The 21489-nt window shown below is 44.9% G+C and overlaps 1 protein-coding gene across 1 annotated transcript in view; it reads left to right on the plus strand.

Moving 5' to 3' along the window:
- LOC311234857 (high-affinity choline transporter 1-like) overlaps positions 1–20387 on the plus strand; it is a 67984-nt gene extending 47597 nt beyond the window's left edge. The window contains exons 6-8 of the mRNA XM_084322103.1: positions 2472–2625; positions 5775–5992; positions 18877–20387. Of these exons, the coding sequence (XP_084178229.1) occupies positions 2472–2625; positions 5775–5992; positions 18877–19452 (948 nt within the window). The 3' untranslated portion in view covers positions 19453–20387. The remainder of the gene's footprint in view (positions 1–2471; positions 2626–5774; positions 5993–18876) is intronic.
- Positions 20388–21489: the final 1102 nt, after the last annotated feature.

A 21489-nucleotide genomic window follows, 5' to 3' on the forward strand; every position in this document is an offset into this window, starting at 1 on the left:
AATGCTGCGAGAGGGACGCCCAGGGGAGGGAGAGAGAGAGAGAGGAGGTGAACATTACAGCATAGTAATAGCATGCATTTTCATCAATATTCACACTAGACACTGAAAAATCATGGGTTAGAACTAAGTCAAGCTTATGGCCTAGTTTGTGGGCGGCGGTGGTAGTAAGCAAAGTGAGTTCAAACGAGTCAATCAATTCCATGAAATCAGACACCTATAGGCTTGAATGGGCAGCACACGTGAATATTAAAGTCACCAAGAATCAGGATTCTGTCATGGATGGACATGGTATTTGACAGGAACTCGAAAAATTGGGAAATAAAGTCCTTGCTGCTAGGGGGGGGGGGGGGGGGGGGGGGGCGATAAACGAGGGCGATTAGTTCAAGTTCAAGTTCAAGTTCTTTAATAGTTGTCATACAGAAGTACAGAATACTTTCATACAAAATGCTTCTTACTGTTACGCTCCAGAGACTGTGCTAGACAAGATAGTATCAAATAACATAATAACATAATATAGCATGAATTTAGAAGAAGAAAAATTAGGTCACAGTGTTCGGTATAGACATATGTACAATGTTCTGAGTTACCATATAATATACAATACACAATACTATGCAGTGTACTAATGTACAGTACTATCTAGTGCAAAGCAGAAATGGGATGAGGTACAATTTTAGGTACAATTTACAGTAAGGTGTACGAGTTGTAGTGCAATCCTTCATCCATAAATATAAAGTGTGGGGAGTGGGTGCTACAGTGTGTTTGTTTAAAGTGGGTGTGTGCTATAAAGTGTGTGGAGTGGGTGCTACAGTGTGTTTGTTTAAAGTGAGTGTGTGCGTGTGGATGTGTGTGCTATGTGCGTTTGGTGGTTGTTGTTGTGTAGTGTTCATTCATTGTTCGTTTAGCAGCCTGATGGCCTGGGGATAGAAGCTTCTTCTGAGTCTTTCTGTGCTCGCCTTGAGACTCCGGTATCGCTTGCCTGACCGCAGCAGTTCAAAGAGGCAGTTGTTCGGGTGACTGGAGTCTTTAATGATTCTCTTAGCCTTGCCCTTGCAACGCTTGTAGTAAATGTTCTGGAGGGTGGGGAGCCCCCCTCCAATTGTGCGTTCGGCTGAACGTGTCACTCTTTGTAGTCTGCTTCGGTCTTGTGCAGTGCTATTCCCAAACCAGGAGGTGATGTTGCCGGTCAAGATGCTCTCTATTGTACATGAGTAGAAGTTCTTAAGGATCTTCTGACTGACTTGGAACTTCCTTAGGCGCCTGAGGAAGTAGAGGCGTTGTCGTGCCTTCTTCACAACACTGTCAATGTGTGTGGTCCATGTCAAGTCCTCGGATATGTAGGCTCCGAGGTACTTAAAGCTGTTGACTCTCTCAACCGGTGCCCCGTCGATGCTGAGGGGGCTGTAGTCCTTGACCCCCGACCTCCTGAAGTCCACAATCATCTCCTTTGTTTTGCTGACGTTCAGGGAGAGGCTGTTTTGATTAGGAGAGGTTTGTCCAAATCAACCATGTGGTCAACTGTACTTCAAAGCTGGAAAATTGCATACAGTTCACAACACGGCAGTTAAAGGAGTTTTCATATACCACCGAGGCTAGACCACCTCCTTGGTCTGGGGGCTAAAGAAGTTACAGTCACTGGGACACATTTCCACGAGATGAGTGAACTCACTCCTAGTTTATGACCCGTCATTTAAACAGGTTGTGGTGTAAAGTACTTGAGTAATTGTACTTTGTTACAATACTTAAGTACTGTTTTGGGGGGATTTGTACTTTACTCAAGTATTATTAGGTTTGTATACTTTGTACTTTTACTCCATTACATTTCAGAGGAAAAAAACATACTTTTTACTCCTTACATTTAAAATGCAGACCTACAAAGTACAAAGTACAAATCTTGCAGGTCCAACTATTTTAATTAGTATAATTGTTTCTCTGGCCGAACTAACGTTAACGTTATTAACTTATTAATCATGCGGCCGCACTTTATTTAAAAACAGCCAATCAATTGAAAATGAACCCGCCCTTACCCATGCTGATTGGTCCTTGTGCACTAGAAAGCGGGGATCTTTGATTAAACACCTGCTATCAGAAGAATACAGTCAGAAAAATAGTTTTTACTTTAACTTTTTAGTACTTAAGTACATTTAAAAGTAGAAACGTTTTGACTTTTACTCAAGTGTGTTTTTAGCCAGATACTCTGACTTTTACTTGAGTATGATTTTGAGACCGTACCCATACTTTCACTTAAGTATAATTTCTGGGTACTTTTTACACCCCTCAGATGTCGGAATGATCTGCAATTTGTTGCTTTGTTAACTAGCTAACGTTTGATATATTGGTTGATATATATTTAGATTTTTAATACAGGCTTCAATAGAACTGGCACCGAGCAGAGCATAGAACGCTGGTAGTATTCTGACGTCAGGTATCCTCTTCTCATGATAGTTCTTCTGGACTCTCTCCCTCTTCAGGGCTTGGGGAACCTGGGTCTTCAGAACTTCCACCAGAGGACCTTGTCTGCGGCGTCTTCATCCACCGCCAAGATCACCTGCTTCGCTGCGGCGTTCATCGTCCCCACGTTAGGAATCCCCCCGATTCTGCTCGGGGCGGTGGCTGCATCGACAGGTAGGGGATAGAACAGAACGCAGAATGTGCCCCTTAGAGAGGGGGGGGGGGGGCAATGGGTAGAGCAAGGCACTAACACTGCCGGGGTCAGGGGTTCCATTCCCTGTGTAGCTCAATGGGTAGAGCAAGGCACTAACACTGCCGGGGTTGGGGGTTCTATTCCCTGTGTAGCTCAATGTGTAGAGCAAGGCACTAACACTGCCGGGTTAGGGGTTATATTCCCTGTGTAGCTCAAAGGGTAGAGCAAGGCACTAACACTGCCGGGGTCAGGGGTTATATTCCCTTTGTAGCTCAAAGGGTAGAGCAAGGCACTAACACTGCCGGGGTCAGGGGTTATATTCCCTGTGTAGCTCAATGGGTAGAGCAAGGCACTAACACTGCCGGGGTTAGGGGTTATATTCCCTGTGTAGCTCAATGGGTAGAGCAAGGCACTAACACTGCCGGGGTCAGGGGTTATATTCCCTGTGTAGCTCAATGGGTAGAGCAAGGCACTAACACTGCCGGGGTTAGGGGTTCCATTCCCTGATTATCTGAACGGGTAGAGCAAGGCACTAACACAGTAAGAACTGGGGGTTAAATTCCCTGACTATTTGAGTTATTCACTAGACTACTGCGCTATATGGTTCTTAAATAGGTACAAGTTGCAAGGTTATAACACAGTACTTACTCACACAAAGTATAATGTACATGTAGAATACATTTAATTAACTTTACAGTGAGTTTTAATGGATGACGGATGAACAAAAGGGGAACGTTGTCCGAGAAGAGATACTGAATTCCAGAGGTGGGTGAAAGTTATTTAGAGTTGAGTAGAATAGTATCTGCACGTTTTCTGAAGGTTACTCTTCTGTCAGCTATAATCCTGATCTTTGCCAAGGATTGTTTAATCAGCACACAAGCCATCAGAAAGTTAGGGGAAATCGTTCTCATTCAGTTTGGTATCTTGTCTGTCAACAATGCCTTTTCAAACTGAAACAATAACTTCTATCAGCAAGCTACACCAATATTTTGTAAAATATAAAATATAAAGTGAAAAGATTTAGTTTCTCAATGTAATATAAACCCGTTGAGCACATCGCAGAGGAAGACTCCAGTGTGTGTAGACTATCCACTGTGCTAGCTTGCAAATACATTTTGGAATATATGGAAAATTATATGAGGGATCTGGAGATACACGAAGACGACGTGGCACAAAACCGTGCCCAGTGGCGTCGTGGAGTCATCGCCCCGTCCAACCTTGTGTGCCGATTAAACAATCCTTGGCAAAGATAAGGATTATTTGTAGTCGCTGACAGAAAAGTAACCTTCACCCTTCACCCACCTCTGGAATTCAGTATCTCCTCCCGGACAAAGTTCCCCTTTTGTACAGCTTATAACTTTGCAACCCATTTAAGAACCAGATATTGCTGTGTTAACACCATGCTCCACCCATTCAGCTAAACAGGGAATGGAACCCCTAACCCTGGGACCATTAGTGCCATGCTTTACCCATTGAGTTACATGGAGAATGTAGTGCCTAACCGTGGCGGAGGAGGAGAGTGTCAGCAGTGGTGTTGTCACGATACTGGAATTTCGAACTTCGATACGATACCTTGAAAAGTATCGATATTCGATACCATTTTCGATACCACAGGGAAAAAGGTTCAATCTTAAAATGTAAAAAAAGAAGATTTTTCTTTTTTCTTTTTTTTATAAATGTTGCTTTTGTTGCTGGTTGATTCTCCTCAGCTTCTCTCTGGTATAAGAGAAGATAAATATAACACTTTTAAAAAAGCCTTTGTTTATCTTTAGATCACACATTTAAAAATAACTGTTCATCTCACTTCAATAATTTTTATTGCAGAACATGGTATTTTCTCAAGCAGACAGATGTCAACACTATCACTGTGTTGCATGTACCTGACAAACTGAACCGTTTGTATTACAGTCATATTCCAACTTAACTGAATGCACGTGTGTGTGTGTGTGTGTGTGTGTGTGTGTGTGTGTGTGTGTGTGTGTGTGTGTGTGTGTGTGTGTGTGTGTGTGTGTGTGTGTGTGTGTGTGTGTGTGTGTGTGTGTGTGTGTGTGTGTGTGTGTGTGTGTGTGTGTGTGTGCGTGTGCAGGGACGTGCACAGGACTTTAGAGGGGCAGGTGCTCAAAGGCTGAAAAGGGCACTACACTTGTGTGTATATATTAAGCGAGCGCGATTTTTAAGGGCCCTTTTCGGGCGGGGGGCCCCCTTTTTATGCTTTTTGGGGGGTTTTGGTGATCAAATATTGAATATTGAACTATAATAATCAGTGCAGGAGCTCACTTATCCTTGAAAGACACGTTTATCACTGACTTAAAAGGCCCATACATCTCCATAAATGTTCAGGGGGGAGGGAATAAGTGCTTACCCTACAGACCCCAAGAAGTGCTGTATATTCTGTATTGTTTAATATAAATGCATTTTTTATTCTAATCCCGATTTGTATTTGAGATTCCCAAATTCCCATCGGACTTGACTTCTTTGTGTCCCTCAATGAGTGTAATACCAGCATTCAACAGCGGTTTCTATCATCATCATCATCATCATCATCACCCACGCTATGCATAAAATATATAGGTCCGCGGAGAGGCACGCTGAGGAGGCCGTGCAAACTGCAATGGAATATGGGGCATCTCTCTCTTTACCTAATATTTTGATTCTATCCTGACATTTTTCAGTTGGAAGGGCAGTCTATATGCGTAACAGTAAAAAAAAAAATCAAAAAGGGCACTTTTTTGATGAGGCTCAAAAAGGCAGGTGCTCAGGCACCCCTTGGCCTCTATGTGTGCACGTGCCTGTGTGTGTGTGTGTGTGTGTGTGTGTGTGTGTGTGTGTGTGTGGACTACTGTACTATTACAGGTATTGAAATGAACAATGCAACTTCCTTATACAAAAAAAAGTTTATTTGAATTTTTTATGAATAATTAAATATCGATATTTCGGGAAATGAGTATTGAAACCGTTTTAAATATTCAGAATCGATATGTATCGATTTTTCGATATTTTTTACAACAAAAAGTCAGCAGTTATGTGGAGGAGAGTGCCGGCAGGAGTTACAGGGTTATGAGTTTGAGGTGCTCGTCAGATTCCAGCCCTGCTATCATCATCACACCTCTTTCTCCCGCCCGTTCCTCAGACTGGAACCAGACCGCATACGGCTCTCCGTCTCCGCACGAGCGGGGCAAGACCGGCCTGGCGCTGCCCCTCACCCTGCAGTACCTCACCCCGTACTACATATCCATCATCGGCATCGGCGCCGTGGCCGCCGCGGTGATGTCGTCGACGGACTCCGCGTTGCTCTCCGCGGCCTCCATCTTCTCCGCCAACATCTACAAGAGCATCCTGAGGACCCAGGTGAGGAGATGGGGAGGAGGGGGGGGGGTGATCTCATCTTCGTGATAAAGACCCATTGATCTCATCTCCGTGATAAAGACCCATTGATCTCATCTTCGTGATAAAGACCCATTGATCTCATCTTCGTGATAAAGACCCATTGATCTCATCTCCGTGATAAAGACCCATTGATCTCATCTTCGTGATAAAGACCCATTGATCTCATCTTCGTGATAAAGACCCATTGATCTCATCTTCGTGATAAAGACCCATTGATCGCATCTCCGTGATAAAGACCCATTGATCTCATCTTCGTGATAAAGACCCATTGATCTCATCTCCGTGATAAAGACCCATTGATCTCATCTTCGTGATAAAGACCCATTGATCTCATCTCCGTGATAAAGACCCATTGATCTCATCTTCGTGATAAAGACCCATTGATCTCATCTTCGTGATAAAGACCCATTGATCTCATCTCCGTGATAAAGACCCATTGATCTCATCTTCGTGATAAAGACCCATTGATCTCATCTTCGTGATAAAGACCCATTGATCTCATCTTCGTGATAAAGACCCATTGATCGCATCTCCGTGATAAAGACCCATTGATCTCATCTTCGTGATAAAGACCCATTGATCTCATCTTCGTGATAAAGACCCATTGATCTCATCTCCGTGATAAAGACCCATTGATCTCATCTTCGTGATAAAGACCCATTGATCTCATCTTCGTGATAAAGACCCATTGATCTCATCTTCGTGATAAAGACCCATTGATCGCATCTCCGTGATAAAGACCCATTGATCTCATCTTCGTGATAAAGACCCATTGATCTCATCTTCGTGATAAAGACCCATTGATCGCATCTCCGTGATAAAGACCCATTGATCTCATCTTCGTGATAAAGACCCATTGATCTCATCTTCGTGATAAAGACCCATTGATCTCATCTTCGTGATAAAGACCCATTGATCTCATCTTCGTGATAAAGACCCATTGATCTCATCTTCGTGATAAAGACCCATTGATCTCATCTTCGTGATAAAGACCCATTATTATTATTATTATTTTGTAAAAGTCTCAATTACCTCTCTCTCGTGAAGACACGAGATGAATTGAGTGAGATCTCAAACACATTCACTTTTCCCACAAACTGGTCACAGAATTGTCTCGTCACAAGGCTGTCTCACAAGTGCCCTTTATTTTCTCATTTAATGCAGAGGGTTTTTATTTTTTATTTATCCTTTATTTATCCAGGAATGTCCCATTGAGATACAATATCTCTTCTTCCAGGGAAGAATTGTTTGCTTTTAAGGGGTTGTTTGCTTTTAAGAGCTCTGGTATCAGACATGATGGTTATGTGATGAAAGACTGAGTGATTGGGATAATGAAAGGTCAGATATTAAAAGGGATTATGAAGCGAGCCAGAGCTATTTATACTGCGCTCCCTTAAGAAGGGCAGGCCGGGGAGGGAACAGCCAGAGTCACACAAGAGTCACAACTCTAAACTGTCATAAAGATAAAATATTTGGCTACCAAGTGGCTAAAACACGGTACCACCCCGTGTGCTGGGCCCCCGTAGAACCTTTTTCAGGGAAATTGCATCGCTAGGCAACAGCTCTTAGTGCCCAGTGTATCAGCCGACACTGCAACAGGGAAAATAAACGCTTGGTCCTGTTCAGAATGGTTATGTTTAAAGTTTAAAAGGGTATGTGCTATCTCGTTGCAATGATATCATCTGCATTTTCCCCGCTAGCTAGGATCACCGTCAAGAGTGTCGACTGTCTCCTGTCCTGAGTTTTTGCCCTGAGCCGTAGTGATATTTAAAGCCGCCCTGGTTCTAGTGTTACCTGGGAACTCACGGGGTCCGTTTCCAAACACAGGACCTGCGCGGCTAGAATGGTTGTCCCTTTTGTTACACTATAATATATTATAGACCTTTTCAAATGAGACAACATAAACATTCTAAATGGACCCAAGTGTATCAATTGATGCGATTACATTAGATTTATTGTAAGGCCTCTGGTGTCATTCTCCACCTCACACAGGCTCTGTCTTTCCCCACCCTCACCCAGCAGCACACCTGGCTGTCTCAGACCCCTCCCTCTGAGCCCCCTGAAAGCCCACCATCTCCTTGGCCCCCTCTCCAACAATGGCCTCTTCAGAGCCCGCTTTGATGAGGTAGCATCAGCCTTCCATAAGAGAACCCATCTCTCCCACCATTTGCTCAAGCTGCCAGAGTCCCGCAGACCTTGCGAGGGCAAGACACCCTCTGGTCAGCACCATCCTCCTTCAAAGGCTCCCCCCGCCAGTCTGATTCTAGGCCTGGGAAATGCAGCACTGCCCCGACCACAGCTGTCTTCTCCTCCACCACACCGGCCGCCGCCAACCAGCCCACTCCCTCTCCTCCGCCTCTGGCCGAGAGACTGAGCTCTGGCAGGCAACATGCCGACTGGGCATCTACCTGGAGCCACCTCCAGGATTCCAAGAGGGACAAATGATGGATTAGCACCTGGGTTAGACTAGGGCTCCCTTTGCAATTCACAGCCCTCTGTTCTTGGGTGTGAATTAAACACACAGATGGCAGAGGCAACCATGCAAGGTGCCAACCTGCTCATCGGGAGCAATTAGGGGTTAAGTGTCTTGCTCAAGGACACTTCAATGCCCTGCTACTATGAACTTCTACTTGTGCACAATAGAGAGCATCCTGACTGGTAACATCACCTCCTGGTTGCGTGAATACTTTCCCCAAGGCAGTTGTCCTTCCACGTTCGGTTTACGCGGCCTGATTGGCCACTGGCGCTTCTCTCGGCGCCCAATCGCGTTGCGCCTAGCTTTCAGTTCCACAGCCCAAGTCCTCGCCCATTTCCTCGTATTGTTTTCTCTCTATATTAACGTAACGCGCTATTCATATCAATCGACATCACATCAATATATAAATAACGTATTGTTTTCATCTCTCTATATTAACGTTAGGCTGTAAAAATCTGTTCTATAGGCTATATTTAGTCTAGTTGAGTGATAGTGAGTTGAGTGATAGTTAGTTTTAGTATATTGAGCGAGTAGTTTGGGGATAGTAGGAGTAACGCGATTGGTCACTGAGAGAAGCGTCAGTGGCCAATCAGGCCGCGTAAACCGAATGCGGAAGGACAACTGCCTTGGGGAAAGTATTTACGCTTGCCTGACCGCAGCAGTTCAAAGAGGCAGTTGTTTGGGTGGCTAGAGTCTTTGGTTATTCTCTTAGCCTTGGCCCTGCAACGCTTGTTATAAATGTCCTGGAGAGTGGGAAGCCCACCTCCAATTGTGCGCTCGGCTGAACGTGTCACTCTCTGTAGTCTGCTGCGGTCAGGCAAGCGCTACCGGAGTATCATGGCCAGTACAGAGAGACTCAGAAGGAGCTTCTATCCTCAGGCCATCAGGATGCTCAACGACAATGACACTATGTAACAACCCATCATCTACACACACAGCACACACATCCACACGTACACACTCACTTTAAACAAACACTCACCTTAACACTCACTTTAATAATCGATAAATATAAAGTGTGTTAAAGAGATTTGCACCACATTCATACCTCATTTGCACCCTACCCCAAGTTTTGCACCTCTGCATTCTACCTTACCTGACTTTACCTACATTTTACTTCTTAATTTGTTTTACTTACTTTCTCTTTACTGTATGTAGCACACTCTCAGTGGCTCATAAGAAGCAAGCATTTCATTGTAAAGTATACTGTATTTTGTTCTGACAAATAAAAACAAACTTGAACATGAACTTGCCGGGAGGAACATACTGCCTCGTTCTCCCGAGATTCAAACACTGCCGTTGGGGCCAAACAAGTCATTTCCATTGTTCCTCCGCAGAATGTGACAGAGGGCATCTGCTCCAGGGGTGTGGGACCCATTCTAGACCTCTTGTCACTCACTCCCTGCCAAACAGGGACACCGGTTCATGTCTATAGACTTGAGAAATGCCTACTTTCTTGTCCCCATCTTTCGTCCCCACGTGAAAGGAGGTTCTCAGCCAGACTCCTGGTGGAGCACCTGTCTCCTTGGGCATCGTTCTGAACTCTATGCCTCTATGATGGCCTCTCTCTATCTCTATCAATGTCAAGAGGACATTCTATCGTCCCTAAAGGGGTTTCCTTCTCACAGGATGGTCACCGCTCTGTCAGTGATGCTCCTCAGCACGATGTCATTAGTCCACCCGGTGGTTCACTTGGGGTTTGTGAGGGCTGGGTGGGTAGGACTGCATGCTGCCCAACGAGGGGGCGTGCCGAACACTCTTCCTCACGCACCTGTGAGTGGTTGGTAATCAGCTCCTCGGGAGACTATTAGTACTGCTGGTTGCCTTCCACTCCTTGCCAGGTCGTCTTGTTGCCACCATCCACCGCCGTCTCCTGGAGTGGGACACCGTCTTCGCTCTCTAGACTTCCACGGGAGGATCCCTATGTTCTCACTCCAGACGTCGTGCCATTCCACATGGCTACCATCTACCGCCGTGTCTCTGGGGTGAGACGTCGTGCCGGCTACTGCCCTACTCCCTCTTCATGGACCTCGTTCCTGGGGTGAGGCTCGCCATCGCTCTCTATTGTTCCACGGGAGGATGCCCGTGTTCTCACTCCGTTCCCCTTGGACCCCCTGTTTGCTGCGTTGCCCGTCGGCAGCGTTCTGATCGGGAGGATGCCCGTGTTCTCTGAAGATAATCCTGTGTACCTTTTGTTCTGCCTTTAAAGGGACAGTGCTGCATTTTTGTGTTCATGGACTTTAGTGTATTTCGCCCTTAAAGGGTCAGTGCCGCTTTTTTGTGTATAATTAAATCATGCCCTTGTTTTGGCTAACTCTGATTACCTGTCTGTGTCGTGCAATTGGGGTCGCATTACAAACCCTAACAGGGTTGCTTCACATCCGCAAACTACAGAAGTGGTTTGCTCTTCTCAGAGTCCACCCAGTGCACCAGAAAGATTGACTGATTACTAGGGATGTTCGATATTGGCTTTTTTACCGATATCCGATATACCAATATTGTCCAACTCTTAATTTCCGATACAGATATCAACCGATACCGATATACTGTATGCAGGGGTTTCCCCCCCCCAAAAAACACAACATTATGCATACTTTTCACAATAAATAAAATAAGAATTTGTTCTTACTTGCTTGCCTGGGTAAATAAATGTAAAAAAAAAAAAAATATTTAAACCGATACCGATAATTTCCGATATTACATTTTGATGCCAATATCGGACATCCCTACTGATTACCATTCCCCATCGGTCAAGGGCGATCTGGACCACTGGAGGACCCCCCCTCCCCAATCTTGGCGAGGGGAGTTCCCACAGGGCAGCGTCCCATCCCACATTACTTACTTCCTGATAGGCTGAGAAGGGATGTGTGAGTCACAGGCAATATGGGGCCTGGCCCCCACATGAATGTGCTGGAGCTCAGAGCAGTTCTGCTAGTGCTCAAACAGCTTCACAGCCTTGTGAGGGTTCATCCTTGGTCTTGGTCAGGACAGACAGCCAAAACCGCAACATAAAAAGAAAGGGTGGAATACACTCCCCCCTTCTTCACTGAGCAGTGGAGCTGTGGTTACGTGGGCACGGACAGTGGCCAGGAAGCCCTGTTGTGCCCAGGCGCTCAGCAGCGTTCTTCACCCACGCGTCCTTGGACAGCAGCTGACGGCTTAGTTTCTGAGAGTCGAGCCAGGAGTGGCTCTCCTTCTGATCTCGGCGCGAGGCCAGGTCTCTGGACCCGCCTTCCTGTCCTCTGGAATCAGTCCTTACCTTTTCTCACAATCTCTGTTAGACAATCTCTAGACTGTGAAAGTCTATGCATCAGCTGAAAGTCACCGGGGTTAAGCCTCTCTTCATCCATCCTCTTGTTAAGTGCTTTTTGCAAGGCACTAGGCGCCTTAATCCAGTCGAGCGCAGTTGATCACCTCAATGGGACCTCTCGTTGGTGCTACGTAGTCTGAGCCTCGAGAAAAGGCTTCCACAAGCCTGTTGTCTTTTAAGACAGCTTTTCCCCTCCAGCGAGCTGTGCGCTTTATCAGCCCCCAGCCATCCTGCCAACTCTCCTGAGGCGTAACCCTGCCTTCATCCCCCAAGAACACCAGAAGCACGTTCTGCTCCAGAGATATTGTTCTTAAGGCCTTCTATCCCCCTCCCCAATACTGACGATCGGGAGAGGAGCGTGCATCTGCTATGCCCAACCTATGCGCGCTCTCCATCTATGCGAGGTGCACCGCTGACCTCATAACTTGTTAGACTAGACTAGAAGTCTTTAGTTAGACTAGACTAGAAGTCTTTATTTGTCATGCAGTTTTAACACACACACGCGAGATGGGCGACCCACAGGAACACACACACACATGCACTGAGTCACCGATGAAATGTCTCTCTGCACTTTTCCCATCCCGTCGTCCTTCCCCCCCATGGGCAGCCGGGAGCAGATAGGGCGTCAACGTGAGCCGCGCCCCGGGGACCAATCCAAGTGCTCCTGTCCGTCTTCGTCAAGGACGCCCCAGCGTTAGCGATCTGTTGTTGTGCATGTTTTTCCATTGGGTTTATCTTATCGGGGGGGAAACCCTTGCGAGCACGGGGAGAACATGCAAACTCCACACAGAAAGGCCTGGGAGATCCCCCACCTGAGTACCTGGCATCATGGAAACCTGGTCCCCAAGCGGGAATCGAACCCTGGACCTTCTTGCTGTGAGGCGGCAGTGTTAACCACTACACCACTGTGCCGCATATACACCACCGTGCCGCATATAACCACTTGGCAGCAAACGCGTGTCACGGTGAGTCAGCCAGAAGCCGTGTTCTTTCTAAGCAATGTCTTGTCACGTTTACACCAAAGCCCATCAGACGCCACCAGTCGGTGTCAGAGCTCGCTCCAAGTGTCCGCCTCCTCTGCTCGTCTCAGCGGGGTCTCGTGGGAGACGTCCGCACTGCAGCCTCTTGGTCTTCCCCTTGACCTTTTAGCCGATTTTGGCTGCTGGACTTGTCAGAGAATTCTCTCTCTCTCTCTCTCTCACGCCGCCCTTTACCCTTTCACTAGCACAGGTTAGTGAAAGGTTCACCTCCTGCAGTGTGGTGGTGAAAGGGTTCACTCGGAAGCCCATCTTTTACCCTTTCACTAGCACAGGTTAGTGAAAGGTTCACCTCCTGCAGTGTGGTGGTGAAAGGGTTCACTCGGAAGCCCATCTTTTACCCTTTCACTAGCACAGGTTAGTGAAAGGTTCACCTCCTGCAGTGTGGTAGTGAAAGGGTAAACTCGGAAGCCCCTCCTCATCTTTTCTAGCTCTAGCTGGAACGTAAGGTCTCCCAGCCCCTTCCCCGGTGGTGTGTTTCATGTGTTTTTTATGTCCACGCACTGGAATGTCCCGTCTTCTTCCCTTTGTAACCAGGTCTCCACCTGCATTGATCACATTTTTACTAACAATGCGGAGCTATGTTCCAAGGCGGTATCTGTAACTGTTGGTTGTAGCGACCATAACTTAATTGCTATTGTGAGGAAGACTAAAATGCCAAAACTGGGACCTAAAATAATTTACAAAAGATTGTATAAAATGTTTAATCAAGACAGCTTTGTGAAGGATGTTGAAAATCTATGTTGGTCAAAGGTGTTGAGGGAAAAAGATCCTGAAAAATCTCTATGGGAATTTGATACCATTTTTATGCCACTTGTTGACAAACATGCACCATTGAGAAAGTTTACAGTCAGAAGCGTCAGAACACCATGGTTGGATGATGAACTAAAAGAATATATGATAGAACGTAATCGAGCTAAATTAATAGCAAATACATCAGGTTATAAATCAGACTGGGAGGTATATTGTAAATTAAGAAATGTTGTTACAAAATGTAATAAGAAGAAGAAGAAATTGTATTATGAAAATAGGTTTAATTATATAAAAAATTACAGTAAATTATTATGGAATACTCTAAATGAAATAATGGGCAGGAATAAGAAACCTACCCCATCCTTTCTAGAAACGGAAGGAAAATTCCTCACCAAACCAGTTGAGATTGCTAATCATATTAACAATTATTTTATTGGAAAAGTAGATAATTTAAGAAATAATATGCAAACAATAGATAATGAAAAATCTTATTTATTAATAAAGAATAAAATAATGAAAGATAAAAATTGTCAATTTAATTTTGATAGTGTGACTATAAGTAATGTAGAACATATGTTAAGTACCACTAAAAACAAACCACCAGGTGTTGACGGTCTTGACGGGAAACTTCTGAAATTGGTCCCTGATTTAATTGCCCCTGCTATCTGTCATATTATAAATCAATCCTTTAGTGAATGTTTGTATCCGCAACAGTGGAAAACTGCCAAAGTAATACCACTGCCAAAAAATTTGAAATTGCCATTCTCAGGATCTAATAGTCGTCCCATAAGTTTACTGCCAGTTTTGAGTAAACTGATGGAAAGAATAGTAAGTGAACAGATTAAAAGCTACTTTTCTTTTAACACATTGACCACTGATTTTCAACATGCATATCGTGAAGGACATTCAACAGCGACTGCTTTAACCCAAATGACGGATGATTGGCTGAAAGAGATAGATAAAAAGAAAATGGTTGGAGCTGTCTTGCTTGATTTTACTGCAGCATTCGACATCATAGATCACAAATTCTTACTTAAAAAACTTGAATGTTACGGTTTCTCCTCATCTGCACTATCTTGGATGCAAACTTATTTAGCAAACCGGAAACAAATAGTTTTTTTTAATGGGAGTTACTCAGAAGTTAAAACGGTAAGGTGTGGAGTACCCCAAGGAAGTTGCCTTGGGCCTTTGCTCTACACCATATTTACAAATGACATGCCTCTTGTCCTAAATAAGTCCTATATTTCTATGTATGCGGATGATTCAACGATTTACACATCAGCCTCAACAGCCAATGAATTAAATACGGTCCTAAAGGCAGAGTTGCAATCAGTGATGGAATGGATAAAGAATAACAAACTAGTTCTAAACATATCAAAGACAAGTAGCATCATTTTCGGTTCAAACCATACTCTAAGAACGAACCCAGTCTTGAAACTTTTGATAAGTGATGTGGTAATTAATCAAGTCCAGGAGACTAAACTCCTAGGGGTAACATTAGACAGTAAATTGTCATGGTCACACCATATAAACAATATAGTAGTGAAAATGGGAAGAGGGATTTCTGTTGTTAAAAGATGTGCTCATTTGTTACCACTAAATTCTATCAAACAGGTAATTCAAGCTCTGGTTTTGTCAAATCTTGACTATTGTCCTGCAGTATGGTCGAATGTAACAACGAATAAACTGAAAAAATTACAAATGGTACAAAACAAAGCAGCACGTATAGCGCTTCGCTGTGAGTACAGAACTAATGTTGCAGCGATGCACATTTGTTTAACTTGGTTACTTGTCAAACATAAATTACTCTGCTCACTCCTTGTATTCACAAGGAATATTCTTGTTACAAAGATCCCCTCAATTTTATATAACAATTTATCAATAAGTCTTGACAGACACAACCATTCCACCAGACATGCTTCTGCACGAGGTTTTACACTTCCAAAAGTGAGGTCGAATGCAATGAAGCGAACTGTCATGTTCCGTGGTATGCAGGAATGGAACTCTCTTCCCAGACATGTTAAGCAGGAGAATAGTAAATGCCGTTTCAAAATCGTGGTAAAACAACATTTTCAACCAAAGAAATTGACATTCCCTAATAGATAGTGTGTACGTAAATGAAAATGTATGTGTCTGATAAAGAGATAGGTATATATGGATGAAAAGGCATGTGTCTGATAGGGATATATTATTAAAATATTGTATAATTGGCTGATATGAACAGGTATTATTGTATTGTATTATGAATTCATAAGGCGTATATATTTTTATCTTGTATTATGAATTTGATTAGGGTTTTTATTGTTGTTTTAATTGTCTGTATGACATGTAAATGTTGTGAGTGTATAAGGGTTTTTATTGTTGTTTTAATGGTCTGTATGTCATGTAAATGTTATGAGTGTATAAGGGTTTTTATTGTTGTTTTAATTGTCTGTATGATATGTAAATGTTGTGAGTGTATACGTCTGTAACTGTATTTTATGTGTTATGGACCCCAGGAACAATAGCCCCAGCACTGCTGTGGCTAATGGGGATCCAAATAAACTTAAACTTAAACTTTGTGGTTGCAATTCCTAACTCCCACACTGCGTCGCCAGCCAATTTCTTATTTTTCCCTGTAAAAATCTTTATTGAGATAGCAGATAGCATATTTGGTAACACTTTATAATAACACTCTGTTATAAGACCTTTATAAGGTATAAAAATATATAAAGTGTTACCGCTTATTTTTATTCTCAGGGATCGGTGCTTTTTACGCACGAGGAAAGCAGGTCCCCTACTTCTCTCTTGGTACTTTCACCCCTTTTAGGGTTATTATCAGGGTTTCTCTTAGCCTTCTTTGTAGGCTTTTCTGCTCAGCCATCTTGTCTTCTGTCTGATCGGCTGGTGTGTTTTCTTTACGCTCTGAGGACCCCAGACCCTCTGAGGGTTAGGTCTAACTTATTCTCCCAGGGTCTTCTTCAATTAACTGCTTTCCCTTTGCCTATCCTTTTTGGTGTTGGCAGTTGCACATGTCTCCTTTTGGTATTTATTTTTTTTAACAGGGGGTACATTGATAAGGGCTATGCTCTCATTAGTCCAATAGGTTATATAACGATAGTTACAAAGTATAACTCTAGTGGGGCGGCAGGGTGGCGCAGCGGACATTGCGCTCGTCACCAACGCAAGAGACACCGGGTTCGACTCCGGCTGTCGGCGTTGCCTCTGGCTTGGGCCGGCCGTCATACTAACTCAATTGGCAGAGTTAGCGGGTGGAAGTCGATGGGTGGTAATCTGGACGTTGTGGACAGCGACTCCTACAGGTCGGTTGGGGACGCCTGCACAGCAGAGACAGGAAGTAGCGAGGGTAGTGTGAGCCTCCCACACGTTACACCTCGCCAATGAGAGTCCGCGCTGGCAGGTGAAAAGATGTGACAGGCTGCCTCCTCGTGTACCGGAGGGAACACGTGATGCAAGGCTTCTATCCTCCCTACAACCGACCAGTGGGGGGCATATGCGAGCAACGTTCAAGACAGGGGAGGGAAAGAATTGGCACAATGGAATTGGGATGGGAGAAAAATAGAAAAAGAGGAGAAAAAGTGGATAAAAAAAACAAGTATAACTCTAGTTATATGAATATGAGCAAAGCATGTTGCTTTTCTTCCCTGTTGTCCCGGGTCTCTGAAAGGGAGAATGTACGCTACAGTCCCTGCTTATAGCTGGGGGGGCGTGGCCCTGCTCTGTGCGCCAATGGCCAATAGATGTTTCGCCCGCATTCATATAACCAGAGTTACTTCCTGGTCAGATAACACTACTGTAGCACTAGCTCTCTATCAGATAACTCTAGCTGTATCCATGGAGATGCCATGGGGGTGAGACCTCTCCGGAAAAGGAATCTCTCCCCCCCTCACTGAGGCCAGCTTTATAACACAGTATCCCCAGGAGGACTGGAGGACGTGGAATGTAAACGGGACACAAGAGAAAAACAAGATTTTCAGAGATTAGTGGACAGATTCGGCCAGATGGCACTCTCTCTCAACACACACACTGTCACTGTAAGTTAACGTTCAGCCAAATCATGCCGTTTCCAGGGTAACACATCACAACTTTCTGATTTCCATGACGACCTTAGCAAACATTCTATGGCTACCACTTCATCATAGTAGCGTCTCTGTCCCGTAGCTCGGAGAGGAGGCTTTAATGAGAGTCCTGACTTTGTCGACCGAGCTGCCAAGCTGTAACTCGTCCTAATCTTCACCCTTACCTCAACCCTTTCACTGCCACACGACAGAAGGTTAACCCTTTACTATAACCGTCGGTAGTGTGATAGTAAAGGGTTAACCTTCTGTCATGTGCCAGTGAAAGGGTCAACCTGCTGTTGTGTGGCAGTGAAAGGGTTAACCTTCTGTGTATTGTCGTAGTGAAAGGGTTAACCGTTTCGGTAGTGCGGCAGTGAAAGGGTTAACCACTCCCGTACCTTAACCACTTAAAAAAATATATCTATAAATGTCATTCCTGGCTATGGGATCTAGACACCTCTCGGTGTACCAGCCGAATGACCAAGTTTCAAGATCTCCTCTCTGGTAAACAAGAACACCCTGAAGACTCATTCAATGGTACTACGACTATGCGTGCACCTCATGGTACCAAAGCACCTCAAAGGCACTAAAAAACTAAATTACAAACATCACAAAACAAACTGGTCAGACTACTGCTTGACCTTACTCCTAGAACCCACCTCACCCCTGCCCACTTTGACAACCTAGGATGGCTTAGAGTAGACGACAGAGTACAGCAACTTGCAATGGGCCTGGTCTACAAGATACACTACACGACCAAGGTACCCATGTACATGTCAAAATACTTCCCAAAGGTCAGTGAATACCACGATCACAACACCAGAGGGAGCTCCACAAATCATGTTAAACCCAGATTCGGCTCAAACAAGGGACTAAACACGTTTCGCAATTATGCCACATCAATGTGGAACGCCCTACCCAAAGCTGTAAAGGAATGTGAATCACTACCCACTTTCAAAACCCTCTCAAAGAACACCTACGTGAGACTGCAATTCGAAACTGGCCCCTGTAAATGTCCTAACACAACCCCCCCCCCCCCCCCCCATGTACAGTAAATGACCAAGTATGGTTTTGTCAATATTCCAATGTACAGTTTTGCTTGTACAGTTGTACAGTACAAGTCGACTCTGGTTCTGTTGCGTTTCCCCCTCGACTCACGGGACCCTTCTCACCCCGTGTGTCCTCTCTCCTCTCCTCTCCTCTCCCCTTAGGCCACGGACAAGGAGATGGCGTGGGTGATCCGCATCTCCGTGGTGGTGGTGGGCCTGGCGGGCACCTCCCTCACCTTCCTGGACGACAGCGTGCTGATGCTCTGGATGCTCCGCTCCGACCTCACCTACACCGTCATGCTGCCGCAGCTGGTGTGCGTCCTCTTCTTCGACGTGTCCAACGGCTTCGGCGCCATCGCGGGCTGCCTGATGGGCGTGGTGCTGCGGCTGCTGTGCGGCGAGCCCATGATCGAGCTGCCGCCCGTCATCCGCTTCCCGGGGTGCATCGTGACGGACGACGGCGTCTACATCCAGACGTACCCCGTCCGGACCATCTGCATGCTCTTCTCCACGGCTGCCATCCTGCTGTTCTCCTACCTGGCCTCGCTGCTCTTCAACAAGGGGCTGGTGCCGGAGGCGTGGGACGTCTTCAAAGTGAAGCGGCCGCCGTCGCCCCAAACGCTGCCGGTCGACGACAAGGCCAAGGCAAACGACGCCATGAAGGCGGACGAGGACGAGGAGAAGGTCCTGAGCGAGAACGATCAAGTGTTTGAGCCGATGCTGGACACCAGGTTTTAGTGCGGAGGATGGAGGAGGAGGGGCGCCGGTGAACATCACTCAGTTTGAATATATATTTTTAATCTGTCATTATGGACTTGTTTGGAAAAAGAAAAGAAAAAAAGAATGTAATATGTAACAAGATACTTATACATTTTTCTTTGTATATTGTATATACTTCATGTAAATATAGAAACCAGAGTTATTATTACTAAATTAAAAAAAGAAAAGTCTATTCTCTCCATTGCGTGTAGCCATTATGAATAGTTCTATCGCGGCGGCGTCGTTGCTGTTTCAGAAGGTCAACCCATTATATTATCATGCTCAGGGTCCGGAAGAAACCGATTGTATTTAATGGGATGAAAAGAGATTCGACACTGGATGGATCTCGACGGGGTGTCGTTGTAATGAAATGACATATTTTAAAGAAATGAGCTGCTTCGTTGCTTAGAAGCAGACATTTCGGAAGGAGAAAACGAGGCATTCTGACTGTGAATAGAATAGATGCAAACGTTATACCTAATTTGAAAAGACGAGTCATTTCAGTGCCACAAAGAACAACAGTGCAACGTAGCTATAGTCTCTATACTGAGAGTTTAGCATGCGAGTAGTCTAGTGTAGTTTGCTCCGTTAAGCTTGACAATGATTTTCCCATAGCCTGCGAACAACTGAAATAGAGCCTGTGTTTATTGTGAGCCCCTTGCCTGGTCAAGATCTGTTTCTATTTGAAACAGCTGAGCCTCCAGGAGGAACAGAGCACTGTGAAGGTACACCGCATGTACCGGCATAGTCAATTTGTTTACAAAAGCTAACTAACGATGCATTCAGAGATGAACAAAAATAAAAGTGATTTGATTTTTAAATAGATTTTTTTTTATCACCCATGTTATTTTTTTAGTTTATTTTGATACTTTGTTTCGTGCGATTTTTGCCTCGATACAAACATGTCATAACGCCCCCCCCCCCCCCCCCCCCCCCCCCCATCATCTTTTAACGTTGCCTTATGCTGGTGAATCTGTAAAAAAAATTAAGAAAGAGGAAAAGATTAAAGAAATGTCTAACTTAATTTCTGTCAGGAATCACTCACGTCATTCATTTGAACGTAGAATCTGTAATGTCGCCAAACAGCGACCTCTAGACAAAAGAGCCCTGCTTGGTATTGCGGTATCCTTTTTTGTTTTGGTCTGATGTTTAAGATAAGATAAGATATTCCTTTATTGACCCCCTTGAGGAAATGTGGGTTCAGTAACTTATTGTGCTGTGAATGTACCCAGACCTCTCGTGGCAGAGGCTGGGGTGAGGCTCAGCGATAGCAACCCCTTCACTGTACCCACAGAAACCCACTCACACATCAGACCAAAACTAAATGTGTAAACAAAGTGCTTTTTTGTCTAGAGGTCGCTGTTTGACAACATTACTATTTCTACCTTTAACCATTTTATTATAATGGAGAATAAATGGCAAAGTCAGTACAGTTAGTCTTGTACAGTTAGAGGTTAAAGCCCAACAACTTTCACAGAAGATAAAACATAACAGCAGACTGTAGTCTTTTACCAACGGAGTTGCAGTTTTCCGCGATCTGATTGGCCACTGACGTTTCTCTCAGCGCCAATCGCGTGATGCCTAGTTCCATCACTGGTTAAGCTTAGGCGACTCTTTCGAAGTTGGTTAAGGTTAGAGTTTGGAATCAGGGCTGGTGTTCTATCGCCCTGCTCTAAAGACAGTGTTAGCTAGCTAGCCGGCTGTTAGAGGCAGAAATAGGCGTAACGCGATTGGCGCAGAGAGAAACGTCAGTGGCCAATCGGATCGCGGAACCCGAATGCGGAACTGCAACTCCGTTGGTAAAGGACTACACGCAGAGTGGACAGTAGGGAGCACTGCGGACCAATCACCCATAGGGGATGTAACTTATAGAGTACAACGTTAGAGTAGTTGCATACAGTACAGAGTAGAAGCAGAGCAGGGGGGGGGGGGGGGGGGGGGGTGAAAACCTTACTTACAGGTATAGCAGCAGCAACACTTGGCACAACATCATCAGCGTACAGAGAGAGTTTGTGT

The sequence above is a fragment of the Notolepis coatsorum genome, assembly GCF_963971535.1.
Source record: "Notolepis coatsorum genome assembly, chromosome: 9".
NCBI classification, from domain to species: Eukaryota; Metazoa; Chordata; class Actinopteri; order Aulopiformes; family Paralepididae; genus Notolepis; species Notolepis coatsorum.